The sequence below is a fragment of the Phaseolus vulgaris genome, chromosome 7 (assembly GCF_000499845.2).
Source record: "Phaseolus vulgaris cultivar G19833 chromosome 7, P. vulgaris v2.0, whole genome shotgun sequence".
Lineage (NCBI taxonomy): Eukaryota > Viridiplantae > Streptophyta > Magnoliopsida > Fabales > Fabaceae > Phaseolus > Phaseolus vulgaris.
In genome coordinates, this window is record NC_023753.2 from 32912965 (window position 1) to 32934814 (window position 21850).

The 21850-nt window shown below is 29.1% G+C and overlaps 2 protein-coding genes across 3 annotated transcripts; one reads left to right on the top strand and one right to left on the bottom strand.

Moving 5' to 3' along the window:
- Positions 1-5997: 5997 nt before the first annotated feature.
- LOC137830129 (protein NRT1/ PTR FAMILY 4.5-like) lies at positions 5998-9496 on the bottom strand. The gene is made up of 6 exons (XM_068637288.1): positions 9170-9496; positions 9030-9090; positions 8726-8943; positions 8132-8554; positions 7824-7939; positions 5998-7279 (listed from the first exon to the last, which is right to left on the bottom strand). Exons 1-6 carry the CDS (start codon positions 9170-9172, stop codon positions 6295-6297), a joined length of 1806 nt encoding a protein of 601 aa, XP_068493389.1. The 5' UTR covers positions 9173-9496; the 3' UTR covers positions 5998-6294.
- A 6824-nt stretch (positions 9497-16320) lies between these two features.
- On the top strand, positions 16321-21528 carry LOC137830130 (flap endonuclease 1). 2 transcript variants are annotated; one of them, XR_011084160.1, is made up of 19 exons: positions 16321-16430; positions 16520-16636; positions 16746-16804; positions 16944-17003; positions 17116-17169; positions 17295-17343; positions 17457-17504; positions 17618-17683; positions 17755-17805; positions 18121-18240; positions 18314-18398; positions 18516-18597; positions 18809-18923; positions 19066-19122; positions 19219-19265; positions 19358-19412; positions 20024-20209; positions 21066-21158; positions 21267-21528. XR_011084160.1 is itself a non-coding variant. In XM_068637289.1 (18 exons), exons 1-17 carry the CDS (start codon positions 16419-16421, stop codon positions 21135-21137), a joined length of 1149 nt encoding a protein of 382 aa, XP_068493390.1. In that variant the 5' UTR covers positions 16321-16418; the 3' UTR covers positions 21138-21158; positions 21267-21528. The 2 variants fall into 2 exon arrangements, 1 of the variants encoding a protein (XP_068493390.1); XM_068637289.1 differs by lacking the exon at positions 20024-20209.
- The last annotated feature ends 322 nt before the right edge of the window (positions 21529-21850 follow it).

The window sequence follows — 21850 nt, forward strand, 5'->3', positions numbered from 1 at the left end:
AATCAATGACTTCAAATGTTTACTATGGTACTATATTCTATCTAAGATATCTTAAAATAAACTTCTCAATTCTAATTTTTAAAAAAAATATTAAAAGAGAATACTTAATTTTTTTTTTTAAATCGAATATCTCCTACTCTTCAAATTGCCAGTCACTCAAACTCTTTTCTTCTCATCCTGTCTAGTAAGGTTGGATACCTACAAAGACATTTGGACATTTAAATCAAACATAAACATATTAAAATTATAAGTTCATGATTAAACATTAATTATCTTTTTATTTCAAAAATGGTTCAATACTTAACTAATTATATTTTTAATAAATAATCAGATTTTACTGCATAATTAATATAAATTTAGTTGACATGTGAACTTTAAGCAAATACGTTAGCTGAAAAATCCTAGATGTCGACTAGTCGACAATTTGACATCTGGTAGTAAAAAATGTAACAATCAAATTTGAAAGAAAAATTCATAATCCGTGAATTTGGTAGATACTTCACCCTAATTTCCCATGTGAAAAAATAATTCAAACTTTTATTGTAAAAGCTGAAAAAACCAAAGGCAAAGTTACAGTTGCGATGACTCTGGCATAGTATAGCTGACTAAGAAATGGCTTGTCAACACCAACTTTGCCTCCAACTCTTTTTCATCTTCCATGGATCCAAATTCTCAACCATTTGTTCCATAAAAGGGTGCTGGCACTGTATGATACTTCAATGGGGACAACAACTAGCATAAAACCAGGAAAATAATGAAGCTTAAGACAGAGAAAAGATAAAGCACAATTTGAAGATTAATGTGGTGTATTTGGGAGATAGATAAATAGAAGTGAAAAAAGAGATCAAGTTTATGTTTAAGTATTGCCCTTGATTATAATGATCATAGAATCACTTTCTCATTTATATTTATAGATCCCTTCGAGTGAAAAACAAAGATGATCAAGTCCATTGCCCAACTTGTCATCAAGCCTGTTCAACTACAAACTTTTGTAATGAAAAACTAAATCATTAGAAACAATGAGAAAAAGGAGAAATCTAAACATTTAACTAAGCATTCAATCATAATCACCACTTTGAACAATTATTTTGATTACATTTTAATCACTCTTTGAAGCTGTTATAAGTTTCACATTCAATGAAATATATAGTTTTTTAAGGAATAAAATAAAATAAGTGGAAGACCTATATTGGTTGGGTTCAAACTTAATGCGACCAAACCTTTTTATATAAAGGATCTTGGTAGATTTCTTTATTTTGTAAACTCAATTTACTTAAAAGATAAATTGAAAAAACAGTTTTAATTTTCTTTATATAGTTCTTAATCTTTAATGTTGTGTTGTTTTTGTGGTTTTATTTTTGACGACTCATTATCGAATGCGGATCATGAGTGTTTGGATTTGTGTGTAAGGAAGTGTGCAACGATCGATAAGAGAGTGAGTGGAGATTGTTTCTTCTCTCAACAACATAGATATGAGAGGAAAGTCACTTAGATTCTATGTTTTTACTGTATTGTCCTTTGTTTGTGAAAAATGAGTTATATATGTGAACATTAAACAACTTTGATTATGAATCATACAGAGGATAGTCATAATCAATTAATGGAACAAATAATCGACTATATTGTTTTTTAAGAGGATAATCGATTATTTAGGATTTATAATGTGGTGAATAATCAATTATAAGTCAAATTTTAAGTCATAATACATTATGCTAAGGTTTTTCTTATATGCATAATTGATTATCTACATGTTTTGAATACATAATCGATTACCTACTTCATTTATCACATAAAATAATTGATTATTCAATGTTTTTAACTCGAATATTTTAAAAAAATTATATATTTCAGTTTTTTTTTAAATAGGACATTAAATAATTTAGGATTTGTTTTTCTTTAAGATTTTGAATATTTTAGGAATTTTCTATATTTCATATTTTTTATTTAAATAAAATATTAAATATTTTAAATATGTATTTATTTAGGATTTTTTAATATTTTAGAAATTTAATATATTTTAAATTTTTATTTAATAAGATTTTGAATATTTCAGAAATTTTATATATTTTAAAGTTGTATTTAAATAAGAATTTAAATAATTTAGAAATTGTATTACTTTAAGATTTTGAATATTTTAGATATTCTATATATTTAAAAAAGTTTATATATTTTAAATTTTTATTTAAATAGGACATTATATAATTTAAAAATTTATTTATTTTGGATTTAGAATATTTTAAGAATTTCTATATTTTAAATTTTTATTTAAATTGTGCATTAAATATTTTAAATTTGTCTTTATTTATGATTTTTAATATTTTAAGATTTTTATATATTTAAGATTTTTATATATTTAAGATTTTTATTTAATTACAACATTAAATATTTAAAATTAATTTTATTTAGGATTTTAAATATTTTAAAATTTTATATATTTTTTATATATTTTATTTAAGTAGGACATTAAATATTTAAGATTTGTATTTACTAACATCTTTGAATATTTTAGAAACTTTAAATTTTATTTAAAAAGGACATTATTAAATAATTTAAGAATGGTTTTCATTTAGGATTTTAAATATTTTATAGAATACGTATATTTTAAATTTTTATTTCAATAGAAAGTTAAATATTTAAAACTTGTATTTATTTAAGATTTTTAATATTTTAAGAATTTTATATATTTTGGATATTTATTTAAATAGGACATTATATATTTAATATCTTTATTTATTTAAGATTTTGAATACTTTAGAAATTTTATTTTTTATTTAAAGAGGATATTAAATAATTTAGAATTTGTATTTATTTGAGATTTTTAATATTTTGGAAATTTTATATATTTCATATTTTTATTTAAATACGAGATAAAATATTTGAAATTGTTTTTATTTAGAAGTTTGAATATTTTAGAAATTTTATATATTTCTGATTTTTTTAAAATAAGATATTAATATTTAAGATTTTTATTTATTAAAATTTTGAATATTTTATAATTTTAAATTTTATTTAAATAAGATATTAAATAATTTAGGATTTGTATTTCTACATAATTTTAAATACATCAGAAATTTTATATATTTTAAAGTTTTAATTAAATAGAACATTAAATACTTACAATTCCTATTTATTTAAGATTTTTAATATTTTAGAAATTTAATATATTTCAAATTTTATTTAAATTGAACATTAAATATTTAATATTTTAGGATTTTCAATATTTTATAAATTTTTATGTATTTAAATGACATTAAATAATTTAAGAGGTGTATTTATTTAAGATTTTTAATACTTTAGAAATTTTATACAGTTCATATTTTTATTTAAATACGACAATAAATATTTTAAAATTGTTTCATTTAGGATTTTAAATATTTTATAAATTTTATATATTTCTTATTTTTTTTTTAAATAAGACATTAAATATTTAAAATTTATATTTATTTAAAACTTTGGATACTTTAGAAATTTTAGATTTTTTTTAAAGAAGACATTAAATAATTTAAAATTTATATTTATATATAATTTTAAATACTTTTAGAATTTTATATATTTTAAATTTTTATTTAAATAGGACATTAAATACTTAAAATTTGTATTTATTTACGATTTTTATTATTTTAGGATCTTTATATATTTCATATTTTTATTTAAATAGAACATTAATTATTTAATATATTTACTTATTTAGGATTTTGAGTATTTTAAAAAATTTATATTTTTATTTAAATAGGATTAAATAATTTAGGAATTATATTTATTTAGGATTTTTAGTATTTTAAGGATTTTATATATTTCATATTTTTATTTAAATACGATATTAAATATTTAAAAAAAATATTTGGGATTTTGAATATTTTAAATATTTTATGTATTTCTGATTTTTTTGTTTAAATAGGACATTAAGTTTAAGATTTGTATTTATTTAAAATTTTGGATACTTTAAAAATTTTAGATTTTATTTAAATAGAACATTAAATAATTTAGGATCTGTATTTATATAAAAAATTTAAATACTTTAGAAATTTTATATATTTTAAATTTTTATTTAAATAGGACATTAAATACTTAAAATTTGTATTTATTTACGATTTTTAATATTTTTTAGAATTTTATATATTTCATATTTATTTAAATAGAACATTGATTATTTAATATTTTTACTTATTTATGATTTTGAATATTTTAGAAGTTTTATATTTTTATTTAAATAGGATTAAATAATTTAGGATTTATATTTATTTAGTGCTTTTAGTATTTTAGAAATTTTATATATTTCATATTTTTATTTAAATATGACATTAAATATTTTAAAAAAAAATTATTTGGGATTTTGGATATTTTAAGAATTTTATATATTTCTTATTTTTTGTTTAAATAGGACATTAAATGTTTAAAATTTGTATTTATTTAGAGTTTTGAATATTTTAGAAATTATATATTTTATTTAAATAGGACATTAAATAATTTAGGATTCATATTTATTTATGATTTTAAATACTTTAAAAAATTTAAATGTTTTAAATTTTTATTTAAATAGAACATTAAATACTTAAAATTTGTATTTATTTAAGATTTTTAATGTTTTAGAAATTTTATATATTTCAGATTTTTATTTAAATAGGACATTAAATATTAAATATTTTTATTTATTTAGGATTTTAAATATTTTATAAATTTTAAATTTTTATTTAAATAGGACATTAAATAATTTAGGGTTTGTATTTATTTAAGACTTTTAATATTTTAGAAATTTTATATAGTTCAGATTTTTATTTACATTACAAGAAAATCATGAAATAGAAATCAATTTGAGAGACAAAAAATAATTAGTTGTTATAGTAACTAAATTATATATCATTTTAGAAACTAAAAAAATAGTTTTTCTAAATTAATTTTTATTATTATTAAATGGTTTCTAAATTGGTATTTAATTATCTATCAATGTTTTAACTATCAAATAAATATTTTTCTAAATTTTATATATTTCAGATCATCACATTACTTACATAATTCAATAAACTTTTCTCACAATCCAAACACAACATAAGAAAAATATTAAAAAAAGGTGTTATTGTACTTTATATTTTATATTTAATGAGGTGTGGTAATTTCTTCCTTATTAAGATCAGTTTTTTTTTCCTTATTTTATCTTTTGCTTTAACAATGAATTAATACTTTTGTCATTATGATGCCTATTACATATAATAAGTCGTTTAGTGTGGTACTTAAGTCACCAAATTAGTTCTCTTAATTAGTTTTTGAAAATGTTATTTATATGGTATTTCATTAAACCATTACAATAATATTTTTGTGACTCTCTCTCTTACATCTCAAATTTAGTTAGAACACAATATTGTAAAATTCATATTGAATTGAATTCGAGACTCTATGCAGAGTTTATACAGTAGACTAATTGCAAGCATATCATCAATCAAACCTGATTACAGGAGAAATCTTTACCGGTGAACAAGTTTTCTATTTGAAAATTTAGTGGGAAGGTCCAAAACTCATGACATTTAGAATTTTTTTATGGCATAGATGAATTGGTGAATGCGATTAGAAATAGGTTTTCCTATGTTACTTTAATAGAAAACTTAATTTTTTTAGTTAACATTTTTTTTGACACGATTTTTTAATAGTAGATTAAGTCGTTTAATCATGTGTTTTACAACATAAAAATGAAAGATATTTCTTGTACCCTATCACAATCTTCCTATAGTAATCCTAATACATTCTCATTCCTTTTGAAAAGGATTTTGAAATATAATCTTTATATTCTAGAATACCCTTTTATATAATAAAAGATAATATGTAAGAAAATTTGAAGACACAAGAGTTGAGACCAAACATGAATAAGACTGATATGACCAATTAAAGCTGGAGTCCAATTTGCTTTTCTTCTGAAAGGGTGATTCTTTCTTTCTTCTCTTTTCTAATGAAAGGGTGATTGTTTAACTGCAATGGTATGTCTTATTATTGTGTTGAGTATTGAAATGAGTATATATTCTTTGACTTCATTAAACAATGAACTAAGCACCTCTTAGTAGACAATTACATTTTAAGGTGAATAATTAATAAACTTACAAAACTAAAAAGAACACATTAAAAAACTCTGACTCTGCTCACAACCGACATTCAGATGATGCCAGAATCAACAGTGTCAATCAATCATACAATAAGCACACATGTAGGATAAGAGAGATTTCAACCACTATCTATTTCAGTGTTTCCACATAACATGTTTATCATATCTAGTCCTTAATACCAAATCATGTCTTGAGCCTCCTGACCTTATCTGTGCTTCCATTCTCTAGAGTTCCTTCCATCATCTGTTTCATCAGAGGAAGAGGGTCCCTCAGTATTGGCTTCACTTGTTTGGCTGCTTTCTTTAGCCTTAACTTTTCCATCTTTCTTTTCTTCCTCATCTTGTTTTCTCTCCTCAGCACTTTTGAGAGCATTCAAATTCACCATTGAATTGCTGTCTTCATCTTTGTACTTGTACCAAGAGGCCCAGTAAAGGTAGTTAAAAAAATTTATGCAGCTTAGGATTGCTAAGAACCAATAGAACAAGTTAAGGTTATTATGGTTGAAGTCCAAGCCATGCAACCATCCTTGCTTGCTGGGAGTGATCCTTTTGGTGACAGCATTGATGACATCCACAAAGATTGTGCTTAAGAAGTAACCAAGAGACATGGACAAATATGTGAAAGAAGTTGACAATGACTTCATTGTTTCAGGTGCTTCTCTGTAGAAGAATTCTAGAAGTCCTACAAGAGTGAACATGTCTGCAACTCCAAATATAGCATATTGGAAAGATAGCCAAAACAGACTTATTGGCCTCGAAGGGTCCTTCAGTCCTTGATCCCTTCTTTTCACTTCTACTATGCCAGCTACTGCCATTGAAATGAAAGAAAGTACTAACCCAACACCAACTCTTTGAAGTGGAGTAACCCCAGAAGGGTGGTGAGTGATCTTTCGTGCGAATGGCACAAAGAAGAATTCATAGAGGGGAATTAGGATGCACATGAAAAGCAGGGGGATAACTGGAATTGATGGAGGAGGCACAGTAAAAGAACCAAGTTTCAGGTTCATCACATTCCCCTGCTGAACTGAGAATGTTTGAAGTTGTGCTAAACAAGTGTTCATTATAATGGTACTGGCTAATATTGGTAACATTCTGGTTAGGATCTTTACTTCTTCTACTTGCGTCACTGTGCACACCTTCCATTCTTGTGGCTCAATGTTCTGTTGAAGAATGCTTGCTCTATCTAGAAACCTGATTCAACAAACAAATATTAAAAAATAATATTGCCATCAATTATTAACATGCATGGGGAGTTAGCCATTTAAAAGAAATAAATAAATAAAAAGAAGAATCAAATCATTGAGGATAGTGCTTGTATTGAGAAGAAAATTGCTTTTCATTTTCTCAGTGAAGTACTTGGAACTAAGCCAACAAAAAAAACAAAAGAGGTTGATTGCAGAAAGTACTGTAGTTTTAAAACTTTTTCACCGAGTTATTGTTGTCAGGAACTTGTTTATTTTGTGTGATGTTTACAAGTGGTTCAGATATATTTTCCGTGACCAATTGATCATTCTCTGTATGGCTGCAGCTCCAAGCGTGCAGCAGTGATAGTAGTAGGCCCAGAGTCCTTGGCACTACCTACTACGTCGTACATGAAGAAAAGAATCTCAACACGCCAATGTGCTGGACCATGTATTAGTTAATTGTCTCATCGCTTACAGAACATCATTAGGCTGTGTTGCATTATTTTGCAAGCTGTTAACCATGAATTTTGAGCATGTACACAAGGAGTTACCTCATTTGGTTGGTATGTGCAATCCTTTCTAATGTAGCACTCTCATAGACCTCATAAAGTTCTTCATGAGACTCTGGCAGTGGTAGCTTCCGATTTTTAAAAGCCACGGAAATAACCTGCACCAAAAAAACAAGGTTGATTTGGTGATTGTTGCATATATAGTTTGATTTTGCTGCTTGGATAAACTTCTGATGAAACATTTACAAAAGAAGATAATACAAAGATAAAATAAATTAAACTTTTGTATAAGTACAAACTAATTTACAAAAGTTCCTGTTTAACTTAACTCAAAATTGATTTTAACTTACTTGGCTGATTCTCAAAATGGGGCTTTGGCCTGGAGTTTTGATGCGGTAGAATGGCTTGCCAAGAGCAAGAGTGAGAAAGCCAATGGAGGAAGCTACTGTTATTATGATGAAGCCCCAGTGCCAAGCCTTTTGGGTGCTAACCCAAACAACCCCAGTGACCCCTATAACTGATCCCAAGGTTGAACTCAGCAAAAGCCAATTGAAGAAGCTTGCAAGAGCCTTTGCTTCTCTTGGATTCTTTTCATCAAACTGGTCAGCACCAAATGCAGTCAAGGAACCTCTCACTCCTCCCATTCCCAAAGCCAATAAGTACAATGACGTGTAAAACATGACAGCTATGCCACCTTTGACACAGCTCGACTTGCCACAAACATCTGGGTGTAAATGGTCCAGAGCAGCTTGAACTGAGAAAATTACCAAAGCCTGTGTAGTGAATGGCCAATGCCAGAAAGAAGTAAACTTTAACGTTTTTGAACCACCTTTGTCTCATTGTCTCATTGGACAGACCATTGGGATTTGAAATTTTCATATAGTAACATACTTGAGAGACAATATTTAAATATATATAATAATATATTATTGTTTAGCACTTACCAGAACTTCGAGTGATCCGAAAAACAAACATGTGGTTAGTCTGTTGAAGTATGTGTCTGAGATGAAACCACCTACTAGGGAGAGCAAGAAAGTTGAGCCCAAAAAGTTTGTCAGGGTGTTGGCAGAGTTGGACAGATCAAAGTGCATCACCCCATAAAAGTATAGGACTAAGCTCGCCATGTTTGCTACAAAGCCCATGTTGTCCAATGCTAATAACACTGCATGAACAAGGAAGGAAAAGATGAGGATCGGTTGCAAGCTAAGCTTCAGAACATTGAGAACAACCACTGGAGTCTGTGCTCACCAAAGATAAACATGGAAGCCCTGAATCCACCTTTTTGTTCATCCTTTACCTCTTTGTCTCCCTGCATGACAAAATCTGAAACTCATCAACAACAACCCTTAGAGGTAGAAATGAGGTGTTGAATGACTAGTCTTACTTACCATTCTTGAGTTTCAATTTAAAATGGTGGTGGTGAACATATAACTGAAAAGGGAAGTTTTTGGGAAACAGGTTCACTTCAGACAAGGATATGGTAAGGAGAGAAGTTTAGTTCAATGCCTTAAACTGTTTGCTTCTGATGTCCTCCATGCTATTTATCATGCTCTCTTTCTCTCTGTTCTCTCTTGGACTCTGTGCAAACATATTACTGGTTATATTATTATTGACATGAGCCTCACCATCACTTATTTGAAACAGATGGAGGAAAGATTTAACTGTTTTAAGCCTTCCAAAGCTTAATTATGGATGCTGATTCCATCAATAATGTTAATCAAACCCAACGTGTGTGCCCCACAACAAATTAGGGTAAATATGGTATTCTAATTTAGATTTTTCATTATTTTTTTTTATGTTGCTTCGAATCAGTTTTAAAAATTTTATACATTTTAAAATAATACGTTTCTTATTAACACTGACAATAATAATTTCAAATAATTAATAATAGTCAATTACATTTTTTTTCAACAAATTGTAATTGAATTATTGAATTATTATTTTTATACAATAAGAATAACATTGTCAATTCGTTACAATAATTTACGTTATTAAATTCTAATTTAATTTTAATATTTACATTAATTATAAATGTGACTTTTTACTACTTTTATGTAAGGAAAACATTAAAAATAATTACTAGTTACCATTATCATCAGAAGAATTTTAATAATACTAAAAAGTTAAAATAAAGTTTAATAATCTTAAATTATAACCTTAAATGTTTTTATTAATTTATATTACTATAATTTTAAATTTATTTTTAATATTATCTGTTTATATTGCATTAAAATATTTTACTACTTTTACAAATTTATTAATTAAGTATATTTAATTTAAAAATTTATATTTGTATAATGTTATATTAAATTTATAAAAGAAATAACACATTTCCATATAAATCGACTCACGGGGAGCATATTTCAATTTATTATTTAATATGCACCATTAGACAGTGAAATGGTATTTTAGGATAAAAAAAATTAAAAATAGTCTATCTAGAGAATATTTTCTTAAATTGAGATTATTCCAATACAAATTTACATATTATTCTCTTAATGTATAGGATAGTTTTAAATACACTTACTATATTTCAACTCCTTTTGTTCCTAGTAGATAATAATTAATGTTAGAGTATTATTATTGGTTATAACATTAAAACAAATGGTCATTACTTTTTCAGTTTTTAACTTTAAAACTTTTGGAAATTGGAATATAATATATTTCCTTTTTTTGGTGCTCCAGGGATTAATTTTACATTGAGCAACAAAGGAACATAGCAAACATATTGATTTACCCACAAAACAATTACCCCCTTTTTCTCCTATTATTATTATTATTATTATTATTATTATTATTATACTTTTATAGTTGTATGTAAGGTTTCACACATTACTTGTTCTATTGTAGGATTTTTTTTTTCTAAAAATAATATTATTTTGTATTATCTTTTTCTCTAAGAACTTTTTATGAGACATTTTAATAAATTTTTACAATCACTTAAATTTATTATTTTTCCCTTTATCCTTTTTTATAATTTATATATTTTTTAAATTAGGTTCTCGAATAGTTGTTGAATTGTTAAAAGTAATTTTCCTTTCTGATGCGTAAATGGTTGTTTTAAACACTATTTATTTTATGAGAAACACTGCTATCCAAACTTTTTCTTTTTAATAATTGTTTTGTTTGGGTTAAATGTTAGTAGTCCTTCACATTTTTTTACATTAGTTAAGTTTTAAAAGAATGAAACTAAATTTGTTTGAAAACATAATAAGAAGTTCTTAAAACTAAAACAAACATTTAGCCTTTTGTTTGTAACATGTATATGCTTGTCTTGGCTGAACAGTCCGTTTGAGGCGTTGTATCAGTATTCCTAAACAAGAAAGGTTTTCAGTATTGCTCACGGGTCAATTTGAAAGGAAGAGGATACTTATAGAAACTGGAAGTGGGGGTATGCCAAGACTTTTCCCTGCTTGATGCACACCATGTGACCCAGTGCCACTGGCTATATTATCAAATTCGTAGACTATTATCTTCTTTACAGCTGAACCCTGCATATCTCACATGCTTTCCATAATAATTCCCTCTTAATTATGTCCTCAGGGTAATCTTTATTAGGAATAATTAATCAATTCAGACATTCAGAATGGTTGGTGCTAAATTAAGTGTTTCTGTGATGTAAACTAGTGTTATTATCATTAAAAAAGTTGTCTTTGTAGAGTTTTAATTTTTGATGATACTGGCTAGGGGAATGAATGGGGTTGAAACTTGTCCTTGGTTTGGCTCTAGACAACATTGTCAGAAGGAAAAGGATCCAATATTATCCTTGCTCTGGGAAAAACCAGAAGTACCCCTACTATTTCTATGTGTATGAGGCACAATTCAGCTGCCCATTTCTCCAAAACCGACCTTCCATCCTCCAGTGACAAGTGGAGGTCGATCATTTTATTTGGGTGGCAAAAAATATAGAAAAAAAAAAACATTTTTAAGAGGACAAAGTTGAAGTGCTTATTTTGAAAAGTGTCTAACAAAAAAAAATGCAGGTCGAAACCGGCCAGAGCCTTCAAATTCAAGATACATGCAGCTTCAACCTGCCCCCAAAACTGTAAAAAATGTTTTTAAGAAAAAAAAAAAAAAATCCTAAGTCAAATACTGAAACCAAGGGTCACATGATACAGCTCATATGCTGTCCTTCATGTCCAAGGAAGCTCCATTGTTAGGCAAAAGTTCACGAACCTCGGTTAACCCCTCTTATCCTCTCATAGAAACTCAGTTTCGCCTTTTGCTTTGGTCTTTAGTCTAGTTCCAATGATAAAACTCGCTTCTCCTTTGAACTGTCTCTTTCAAAATAGCAATCTAACTTCTACTATCTCAATCATACTAAATCTTTTTCTGTTTGAAAATCGTTGTCAATTATAAAATATTTCTTTAATTTTGGTATGTTCCACCATGTTTGATTGGCGTGTTTACCTCCAGAGAAAATAAGGACACCGCAGACCACTATATCAATATCTGTATTCTATGGCTTCGTGTCAAAGAATTTCCAACGCATAATAGTCCAGATCCTGCTAATGTCCTTTGAGTAGAATGTCAAAACATTCCTTGTGATAAATGTCCTACATACCACCAATATTATTTATAGAAGTCAATAAGCTGGAGTTGGATTTGGATTTGGATAGGATATGCTTGTTTTGAATGACGAAATCCACTTTTTAAGTATTTAATATAATTGTGTCTTCATGATTCAAACACTAGATTAGTACTAGTTCGTAAGAATTGAAAATGAAGAGATATATTGAGATAGCCTAGGATCATTAATTGCATCTAAACTTGATATATAAACCAGCCAACAACTGGCAGCATCTATGGAACTAGAACTAGCAGCAAATTCTGAGCTTAGACTTGAAAACTAAAAGGATTGTTGCTCATATCCCACTTCTTAAAGCATAGGTAGGACTAGGATCAGATGTAGGCAGAGAAACAAATTCTCTTTGGTTCAATATATATGTAGGCGAACATGTAAAAGAGTGGAGTTCAGTTTCAAATTTACTCTTTGATGGAAGATATAAAGTAACATGTTATTGCCGTGGTGGGCGCCAATCAAAAGCCACCTATAACTACTTGGTCCAGTGTTGGGAGAAGTTGGCAATGCAGTTGAAAAATTTGGACCAAACCTATCAATTTTTAGTCTGTATGATACACCCCTTTGCGTGTGTGTGGCTTTCTATGAATGAATATAATAATAGTTTCATAAAGGCTACATAGATGCTTCTACATCTCATCAAAGACACAGTGTTATGGTCCTTAGTTCATAAATGTTCTTTTTCATAAAGCTTAATTTATTAACCCCACCCTCCATGCTATGTTCTTGTCAATGACACCCCTTATATCACTTTTTCCTCACGATGGTCCTTGACTTTTCCAAAGTGCTTAGGTGAATGAGCATGTGTTCTCTCAAGTTACACACATCTTCTGTTCTCTTTTTCTTCTACGACTTCCTACTTCTAGACACATACACCGTGTTCCAGTAGTTTTCAACCTTGGCAGTTCTACTATTGTTGTTTCTTGTTGCCCACGACACCCTGTTTCTCTCTGATCATGCTGTGAGTTTATGCCAGAATCTGTCGCTTCTGAGTGTGCCTACGTATGCGTGTGAGGATGATTCAATTCAATAGTTCTTTAACAATGTGACACATAAAGAGATAATTGTTAACGTTCACAAGAAACCAAACTTCATCAACCAATCTTCAACTTCTTTTTATATTTTGGCGTAATATTCAAATATTGAAAAAAATTAACAAAAGACTAAGGTTGAAGTATAGTGTAGCAATAGCAGTAGCTGGCATTGGCGTGTGGTGTGTAGTGTAAGTTCATCATGTGTCGCTTCAAATTGATGATTATTTAGTTTGTGTTGTGGAAGTGAAGGGACTTGACCTTTCTGGCGTTGGTGTTATTGTAAAGTATAAAATTGTGGTGGCGCCTAAGTGTATGATATGCATATGGTTTGTGTCTATGAAACTCCCTCGTATTATTGCCAAGGAACAAAAACTAGGGAAAAAGGTTGGGGTAACCACGTGGAGTGTATTTCGAACCAAGAATCACATTTTTTTTGCAGTTTCAACTTTATATTTTTTATACAAAAAATTATAAGATATAATTATAAAATTGTGTTTTAAAACCCTGTTTTAAAATAAAATTTCTATGGAAAAATACACCAAAGAACATGTCAATCTATGACTTGTTAATACGTGGAAATTTATTTTAATATTATCCAGATTTTGAGTCTACTATTTGGTTATAACTATTAATTATTACACATGCTTAAATTGTATAATAAATAACACATTAATATTATTCCTGAAACATCTGTTTGACAATACAAGAAAGAAGATAGAAAAAAGAATTAAAGAGTTCCTTGAGAGATTATGGTTAGAAAAAGCCTCCATTTCTCTGAAAATGTGAGACTAAATATAGCTACCACCCTTATTTATTATATACTTTTAAAAGATTCTACCACATGGAAAACATCGTGTGGCACTGGACATATCTGTCTTTAATGAATGAAATTGCAATAGTTGAGTTTGATTCAATCAACAAATATCTGAATTCTCTATCCCCAGACATTTTGGATTCCATACAGAATGTTTTGATTGAAAAAAGCTAACACAAATGAATCATGATGGTTCATTAATTCTCCACTACAGGTTCTATGCTCAAGAGCATAAACTTGCCTCCATTAACATAAATGCATATATGGAAGGAGAAGTCAAACTTATTTCAAAATGGATAAAAGTGTAAGTATCTAAATTATTATTTAATAAAAAATAATAATCATAGAGTGTTTAATAGAAGAGCAGAGTAAAAGCATCAATTTTGAATAATTTAAAGAAATAAAAGTAAAATAAAGATTTAGACTTTTGAATATAAATTGATAAAAAAAATCTAACAAAAACAAAGAGATAAATAAGAATTTTTGGATACTATTCAAATAACTCAAAATTAGCAATGAAAAAAATAAATATGAAATGATAAAATAGATCTTAAAAGTTGATTACACTGTACCTTTTCATGTAATTTTTTTTTCGAGGCCAACTAATTTAGTTAAGCAATGAGTTCAATGATTCACGAAAATTATTTTAATCTGATTCTTTGAAAAGAAAATTATTTAGATTAAGGGTACACCTGATTACGAACAATGTTAAACAATCAATATTAAATAAAAAGACTTAATAGTTTATAGTTACATTCTCAATTAAAGCAAGTTGTACCACAATTTTTACCCATATCTTAATTTATAAATTAGTTTCTTAGTGTAACTAAAAACTATAAATTGTGATTTGGTTAGTTAGGTCAAATATGCACTAAGAATAAAGTAAAAACAATCAATTAAGTAACTATTATAAAATATAACTTGGGGTTAGTATATTCAATGGGATCAACAACACGTTTGCATGACAAAGAAATAAAATTTTATTTTTTTAAGGCTTTATGTCTCGCTTGAATTTGAGGAGTCACAATTTTACATTACATGAATGTACGTATCAGAACTTTTACATACAAATAACCATATTATAAAGAACTGTATTTGTATTTAGCAAACCATTTACATTTATTATTTTCATTTAGTAAAACACAAAATGTCCCTTTTCTCGTAGTTCTGTATAAAATTATTTTGTCATTTTTTGTTTCAATGTCAGATAAATGTAACGTAATGTGCAATGTGATACTCTGTTTTAAACATAATTCGTTAATGGATTAAAAACAATTCAAGGATTAAAAGAACACGAAATTACTTCGAAGATTAAAAATAAGGAAAACAATTTTATATAGACTAAAAGAAGGAAAACCAAATTATAAAGACTAGAAGGATATTAAAACTGCATTACTAATATTGATTAAATTACAAATCTTAAGTACATAATAAATTTAAAATAAGTCCCCATTTTTTATTTTTTATTTCTAAGAAAAAAACTCAACTACAATAACCCATACCCACATATATTCGAGTTTTAATATTTTTGTTTAAAAATGGTAATGCCAAATGAATTTTTGCAAGTACTTACAATACATTTTCAGAAACAGTTTTAAAGTGTGATATATTTTAAAAGGTTTTACGTATGCCATTTTTAAGGGCAAATACTTACCATATTCAGTGTAAACAACAAAAATGCACTTAAATAAAACAAGGGTACAAATCGAAATACATTTCAGACCTCTTTCTTAGAATATGTTTTTGAAACAATTTTTTTGTATTGAGAAATTAGTTTTTGGAATGGGATTTTAATTTTAAAATTTAATTTTGAATTTTTATTTTTGAATCACAATAATTTCTTCCGAATATGTTTTTCTGGAATATATTATTTTTAATTCCAGATTTTCATTTCCGAAATAAAAGACATTTTCGAAAATTTAAAAGTGTGCTGCAAGTTCAAAAAGGCTGGGTATTGGAAGAATTTGCCTTTAAATTATAGCAATGTTAAAAAAACTTGGAAAATAATAATATATAAGACTTTTCATGGGCTATTTGGGCCGTTAAACATAATGGGCTGAGAGGGCCCATTACGAAATAGAGTTTACTGAAGAGAGGATTGCGCGGGAAACAGTTGTTCACTTCTCTTCTTCTTCTTCTTCTGTCACACATCAAACTTTCATTTTATTTTCTCTGCGAATTCCTGTTTTCATTGGTACACAACTCAAATGGGTATTAAGGTCTTCACATTTTCATCATCCTATTCCTCTGTTTCCCTTTCAATTTACTATCATTAATATTAATTTTGTTGATGCCGATTATTGTCTAGGGTTTAACTAAGCTTTTGTCGGATAATGCCCCAAAGTCCATGAAGGAGAACAAATTCGAGAGCTACTTCGGTCGCAAGATCGCTGTTGACGCCAGCATGAGCATTTATCAGTTCCTTGTCTGTACTTCCCTTCACAACACTTACCGTAGTTTCAACAACAATATTGATGCATTATAGTTATGTTATTAACGTAATATCACGTGTCGTGTATTGGATTTTGGTGCAGATTGTCGTTGGAAGAAGCGGAACCGAAATGCTCACTAATGAAGCCGGTGAAGTTACCAGGTATATGCAGTAATCAACTTCACATGTTTTTAATTAGACAAGCTTAAAAGTGATTTGGGGTTTTCGATTTAGTTTCATCCTTTTTATGATAAATATGGTTCGCTCTGTGCGATGATGGGATTGGTTATGTGTCTTGTAGTCATTTACAAGGGATGTTATCGCGGACAATTAGACTTCTTGAAGCCGGGATGAAGCCAGTGTACTTATCTATATATTTTAACTTTCTCAAGCTTTTCTTTTCTTGTAACCCTCTGAGGATGATTTTTCTGTATAAATTGTGTATGCTGATTTTTTCTAGTGCTGGTGTGCAGATATGTTTTTGATGGGAAGCCACCAGATTTGAAGAAACAAGAGCTGGCAAAACGGTATTTTGAGTGGATATTCTGTTATTTTTGGAGAGTTCTGATTTTTGTTTTGAGGTGGGGTTAATATGGAATTGTAACTTATAGAAAGTTCCTTAATAATGCTTTTCACACTGAAATTCTGTTAGTTACTCGAAGAGGGCCGAGGCTACTGAGGATTTATCAGAAGCCTTAGAGGTATATGCGCAGTTTGTTATTGTCTTTCCTCTTGGGATCCTTTTGTGCCTGTAATTTTTTTCTGTTAAATCGATATATTCTCATCTGTGGACTGCTTTTTTCTTGTGATTTAGAGTGCCAATAAAGAAGACATTGAGAAATTCAGTAAACGGACTGTGAAGGTGGGCTTTTGTTTCTTATTTTCATTTATTTGAAAAGTTTTGCACATTGTAGATAGATATAGAAGCATGGATTTTTGGTGCATGGTATTGATGCTATCTCCATATTCTTGTAGGTGACAAAGAAGCATAATGAAGACTGCAAAACACTTTTAAGACTTATGGGAGTTCCCGTTGTTGAGGTGACATTGCATTACTAAAGTATTTATTGTTCTGTATTTTTACCATCTGGTTAAAGCTTTGGATTCTACAGGCACCCTCAGAAGCAGAGGCTCAATGTGCTGCACTTTGCAAAGCTGGAAAGGCAAGTTCATACCTGTTGTGTATCACATGTTTTTTGAACTGGGTTATTGAAAACTAAAATGATAATGTTATTACTAATCCTTTTAAAACTACAAAGAGACGTCTTGGAAACAAAAGGATCAAATACTGATTTAGATTTTTACCACTTTTTCTTATAAAATCCATTTAAATTTCAGTTATGTTATTGCTTTCGTACCTCTTTCTTTGGATAACCATGCCTTCAGTTTTATCAACTCATTCCTTCAAATTAATTGGCAACATTTCCTTTAATATAAACTTCCGATAAAATTTGTACTGAATGTTTTATATATCATAGGTTTATGCTGTGGCTTCTGAAGATATGGATTCCTTAACATTTGGAGCTCCTAAATTTCTTCGCCACCTAATGGATCCAAGCTCCAAAAAAATTCCAGTCATGGAATTTGAAATTGCAAAGGTCCTTTTAGCTTTCAACATACTTTAGTTTTTTACTTTTTGACATGCTCACTTTGGTATTTCTCTGGTTTCAGATTTTGGAGGGGCTAAATCTGACCATGGACCAATTTATTGACTTATGCATTCTTTCTGGCTGTGATTATTGTGAAAGTATTCGAGGTATATTTCAACCCAATTTTATTTGTGTGATGCCTGGTCTAAGCTTGGGTTTATGATTTCTGAATGAACTCTATATGCGATGTATATAGTATAATTGATAAATGACGTGTGCTACAGGAATTGGGGGACAGACAGCTTTGAAACTCATACGAGAACATGGCTCTATCGAAAATATACTGGAAAACATAAACAAAGAGAGGTTTTTTCTTTTTGTTGAAAATTACCATCTTGTGTATGCAATTTAATTTGTATCAGTTGCATGACATAACCTTGTGGAATAAGGTTTGCTTGTTTCTCTGTTATGGCATAACCAATCTAAATAACTCTTTTTGAATGCAAGGTTCATGATATTTAATTATGATGTTCCTCTTTCATCCTTGGAAGTACTGATAGTGAGTGCATTGGTTCAGGTACACAATACCAGATAATTGGCCATATCAAGAGGCTCGACAGCTTTTTAAAGAACCAATGGTTTTAACTGATGAAAAGGAACTTGATATTAAGTGGACTGCTCCAGATGAAGAAGTAATATATTCCGTTTTAGAACTTCAATATCATTTCAATGCACATGAATTCTCATACTGATATACATTATATCTGTTTGTCTATCTATGTATATATTGTGTTCTTTGGCAATATAATTAAGTTGCATTGTGTTGCCTTACAGGGGTTAATAACATTTCTGGTAAATGAGAATGGCTTCAACAGTGATAGAGTGACTAAGGTATGTAGAGCTCTCTATAGTATTATTTTGGATTGTTTTAGTAGGATTTCAATTTGCTCTTCAGAAAATTTTAAATGATTTCTCTATGAATGTTAGTCGATAGAAAAGATTAAAGCAGCAAAGAACAAATCATCACAAGGCCGGTAGGTGATTCTTATGTCTTTGGACATTAGTGTTAAACCTTTCTTGTTTCTTGTCATACCTAACTCCTCTTTTTTCTCTTTGTAAACACCAGATTGGAATCATTTTTTAAGCCAACAGCAAATCCATCTGTACCAATCAAACGCAAGGTATGTATTCATTATGTCTATCATCTCCCAAGATGTGGACATCCAGAATAATTTTAATTTTGCAGTAAACTTGGAAGTTTTTCACCAAAACATTTGTGGTCTGAATTTTGGTTGTCTGTGATTTAGTTATTATGTTTTTTCTCCCCAATTTATCTGGCTGAAACTAAAGGATGAACTATTGTTTCTTTGCATTATATTCATCATCTTAAGGTTTAAAATGGATGATGAAAAAACTCTCCCATTCCATGAAAATGTATCATTAACATAATTTGTGTGAAGAATAGATTAACTTTCGAAAATTTGAAGTACAGATACACACTATGTTCATGTGTCAAATGTGACACTTTGTTTTCTTTTGATTGAATAGCTGCTAAAAAAGGTGATGAGGAACTCTTGTTTGTGTGGCAAGCAAAATGTTTATCATATCATTTTCACCCTAATGTGGATTGGAGCTCTTCAGCCCCCTTTCTTGTTCACGTGTTTTCTTCACTAGTAATAATAGGAGGACTTCCAAATCAGAGAAAAGAACCAAAAGCAGAATTTTTTTCCCCATATTTACTAGAAATCTTAAAATCGACATGTTAGATAATTTTGGCTATACTTAATGACAGGAAATCAAATGCATGCTTAGATCTTTCAAACCAGCAAGTGAGCATAAGATGTTCTGTCTGCAAACTTGTAACTGGTCAAGGCCCATGGTTTATGGCAACTTGAGCTTGCCAATGTATAGTCTGGGTTCGGAGCTCCATACCTTGGTCTAGAGGTGTTTCTTTGGTGCCTGAAGCTGAATATCCCTGGTGAACCTCCAAAGTCATTCTGTGCTTATGCATATTCTATCTTTAGTAACCAAAATATAAGTGTTAACACGATTAAAGTCAGAATGATAAATTATAGCTTTTTACAATCTGTTCTGATATTAAGTAATTCTTCCATTAATTTTGCTCGAGTAGTTTTAAAACTATGTCAATCCGACTTACAAAACTCAAGCATATTTTATTACCAGTAGTGTATATCTCTTACCTTTGATTTCTTGTCTGTGGCTTCACTTTTAATTCCTTTAGCATGTAGGCTTGTGGATCTTGTCAATTACTATTATAAAGTTGCGTGAAGTCTCATTGTTTAGGAAGAAAAGCAATAAGGACAGCATAGCTTGTTTGAACTTATTTGAATGTCCTATTCTGCGTCTTTGTTAAGGAGATATTTCATCTTTTTTCTTTTTTGCTGTGTTTTACTATTTCTCTCTTTTATGTTTTATTTTATTGATTATAAAAGGCCATCCGTTGTATATATTATTAGCTTCTGCCCTAATTGCTATATTTTGATATAGCCCAACATGGACATTAAAGTTGGATTGGCACAGTAAAGATCAATAGACATTCTACTTGTGCTTGAGTTGGTTATGAAATGCTGATTAACATTTAGGTTGGCTACTTGGCAAAAAGCCCCGGCAATGGGTTGGTCCCTTGCACCCTTGATCTGCTTTAGAGCACCATCTCTAAAAATATATGCTGATAGAAACTAAACAAACAATACTACTTCACTGTTAAAATAAAGCATTCAATGAAAAATACTGGAAGCAGTCAAGCCACCATCCCCGATCAAATTACTATTATGGTTTGGAAGGTCCACGCTCTGACAACTTTTTTTGGACAGGAAACACAACCGAATAATGCTAAAGAAACTAACAAAAAGGCCAAGGGTGCTGGTGGTAGGAAGAAGAAATAGTTGCCTTTGTGTCTTGATAAGGTTAGAGTTCTGGAGGTCATTCAATTTTTTTCATCGCCTTGACTGCCCCTTTTGCATGTTTTACATCCGTGACCGACCGTGCCTCTATTTTCTCTTGGTTTGATGCAGTTAGCGTGAAGGAGGATCAATGAGGTACTTCATTTTACAGAGATACTCTTAATCCTCCATTCCTGGATGTAATTTAACCTGTTTCCTTTCTTGCTGCATCCCATGACTATTTCACTTAATTTTGTCAATTCTGGATATTTGCACGCACCCAACTGTAAGTTACTAGAAATTAAGGTTTTGTTAGAAGCTTCTACACTGAACATATACCTAATTATGTTGTTTATTTTATGAGATGGGTATTTGATTATACCTACCTTCAACATGGACAAGCCTTCATCCAATTTAGGCGCAATTTTTTCAAATATATTCAACGCAATCTGTCAAAATATGGTTAAAACTTAAACATCACTTGGTGCTGGGGTATCCGAAACGATACAGTAGGTAAGAATTCGTGGATGAAGAAAGTTGTACTGGGCTTCATCCCAAACAAGTTAAGTTATATACTTGATCTTTTTTGCTGCAAATTGTTTTAGATAGCGATTGGCAGTTAACGTAACTGATAAGTCGTTACTTTTCCTATACTCTAGACAACAAATGGGAATATTGTTTAAACTTTATTTATCGGGATGTACATTTTACATTCC

Coding starts and splice junctions, on each gene's coding strand:
- LOC137830129 (XM_068637288.1), bottom strand. Junction 8,944..9,029: donor GGCTTCCATGTTTATCTTTG/GTGAGCACAGAC, acceptor TTGTTCATGCAG/TGTTATTAGCATTGGACAAC. Junction 7,280..7,823: donor GCACATACCAACCAAATGAG/GTAACTCCTTGT, acceptor TTGTTGAATCAG/GTTTCTAGATAGAGCAAGCA.
- LOC137830130 (XM_068637289.1), top strand. Junction 17,684..17,754: donor TGGGAGTTCCCGTTGTTGAG/GTGACATTGCAT, acceptor TGGATTCTACAG/GCACCCTCAGAAGCAGAGGC. Junction 18,924..19,065: donor GGACTGCTCCAGATGAAGAA/GTAATATATTCC, acceptor GTTGCCTTACAG/GGGTTAATAACATTTCTGGT.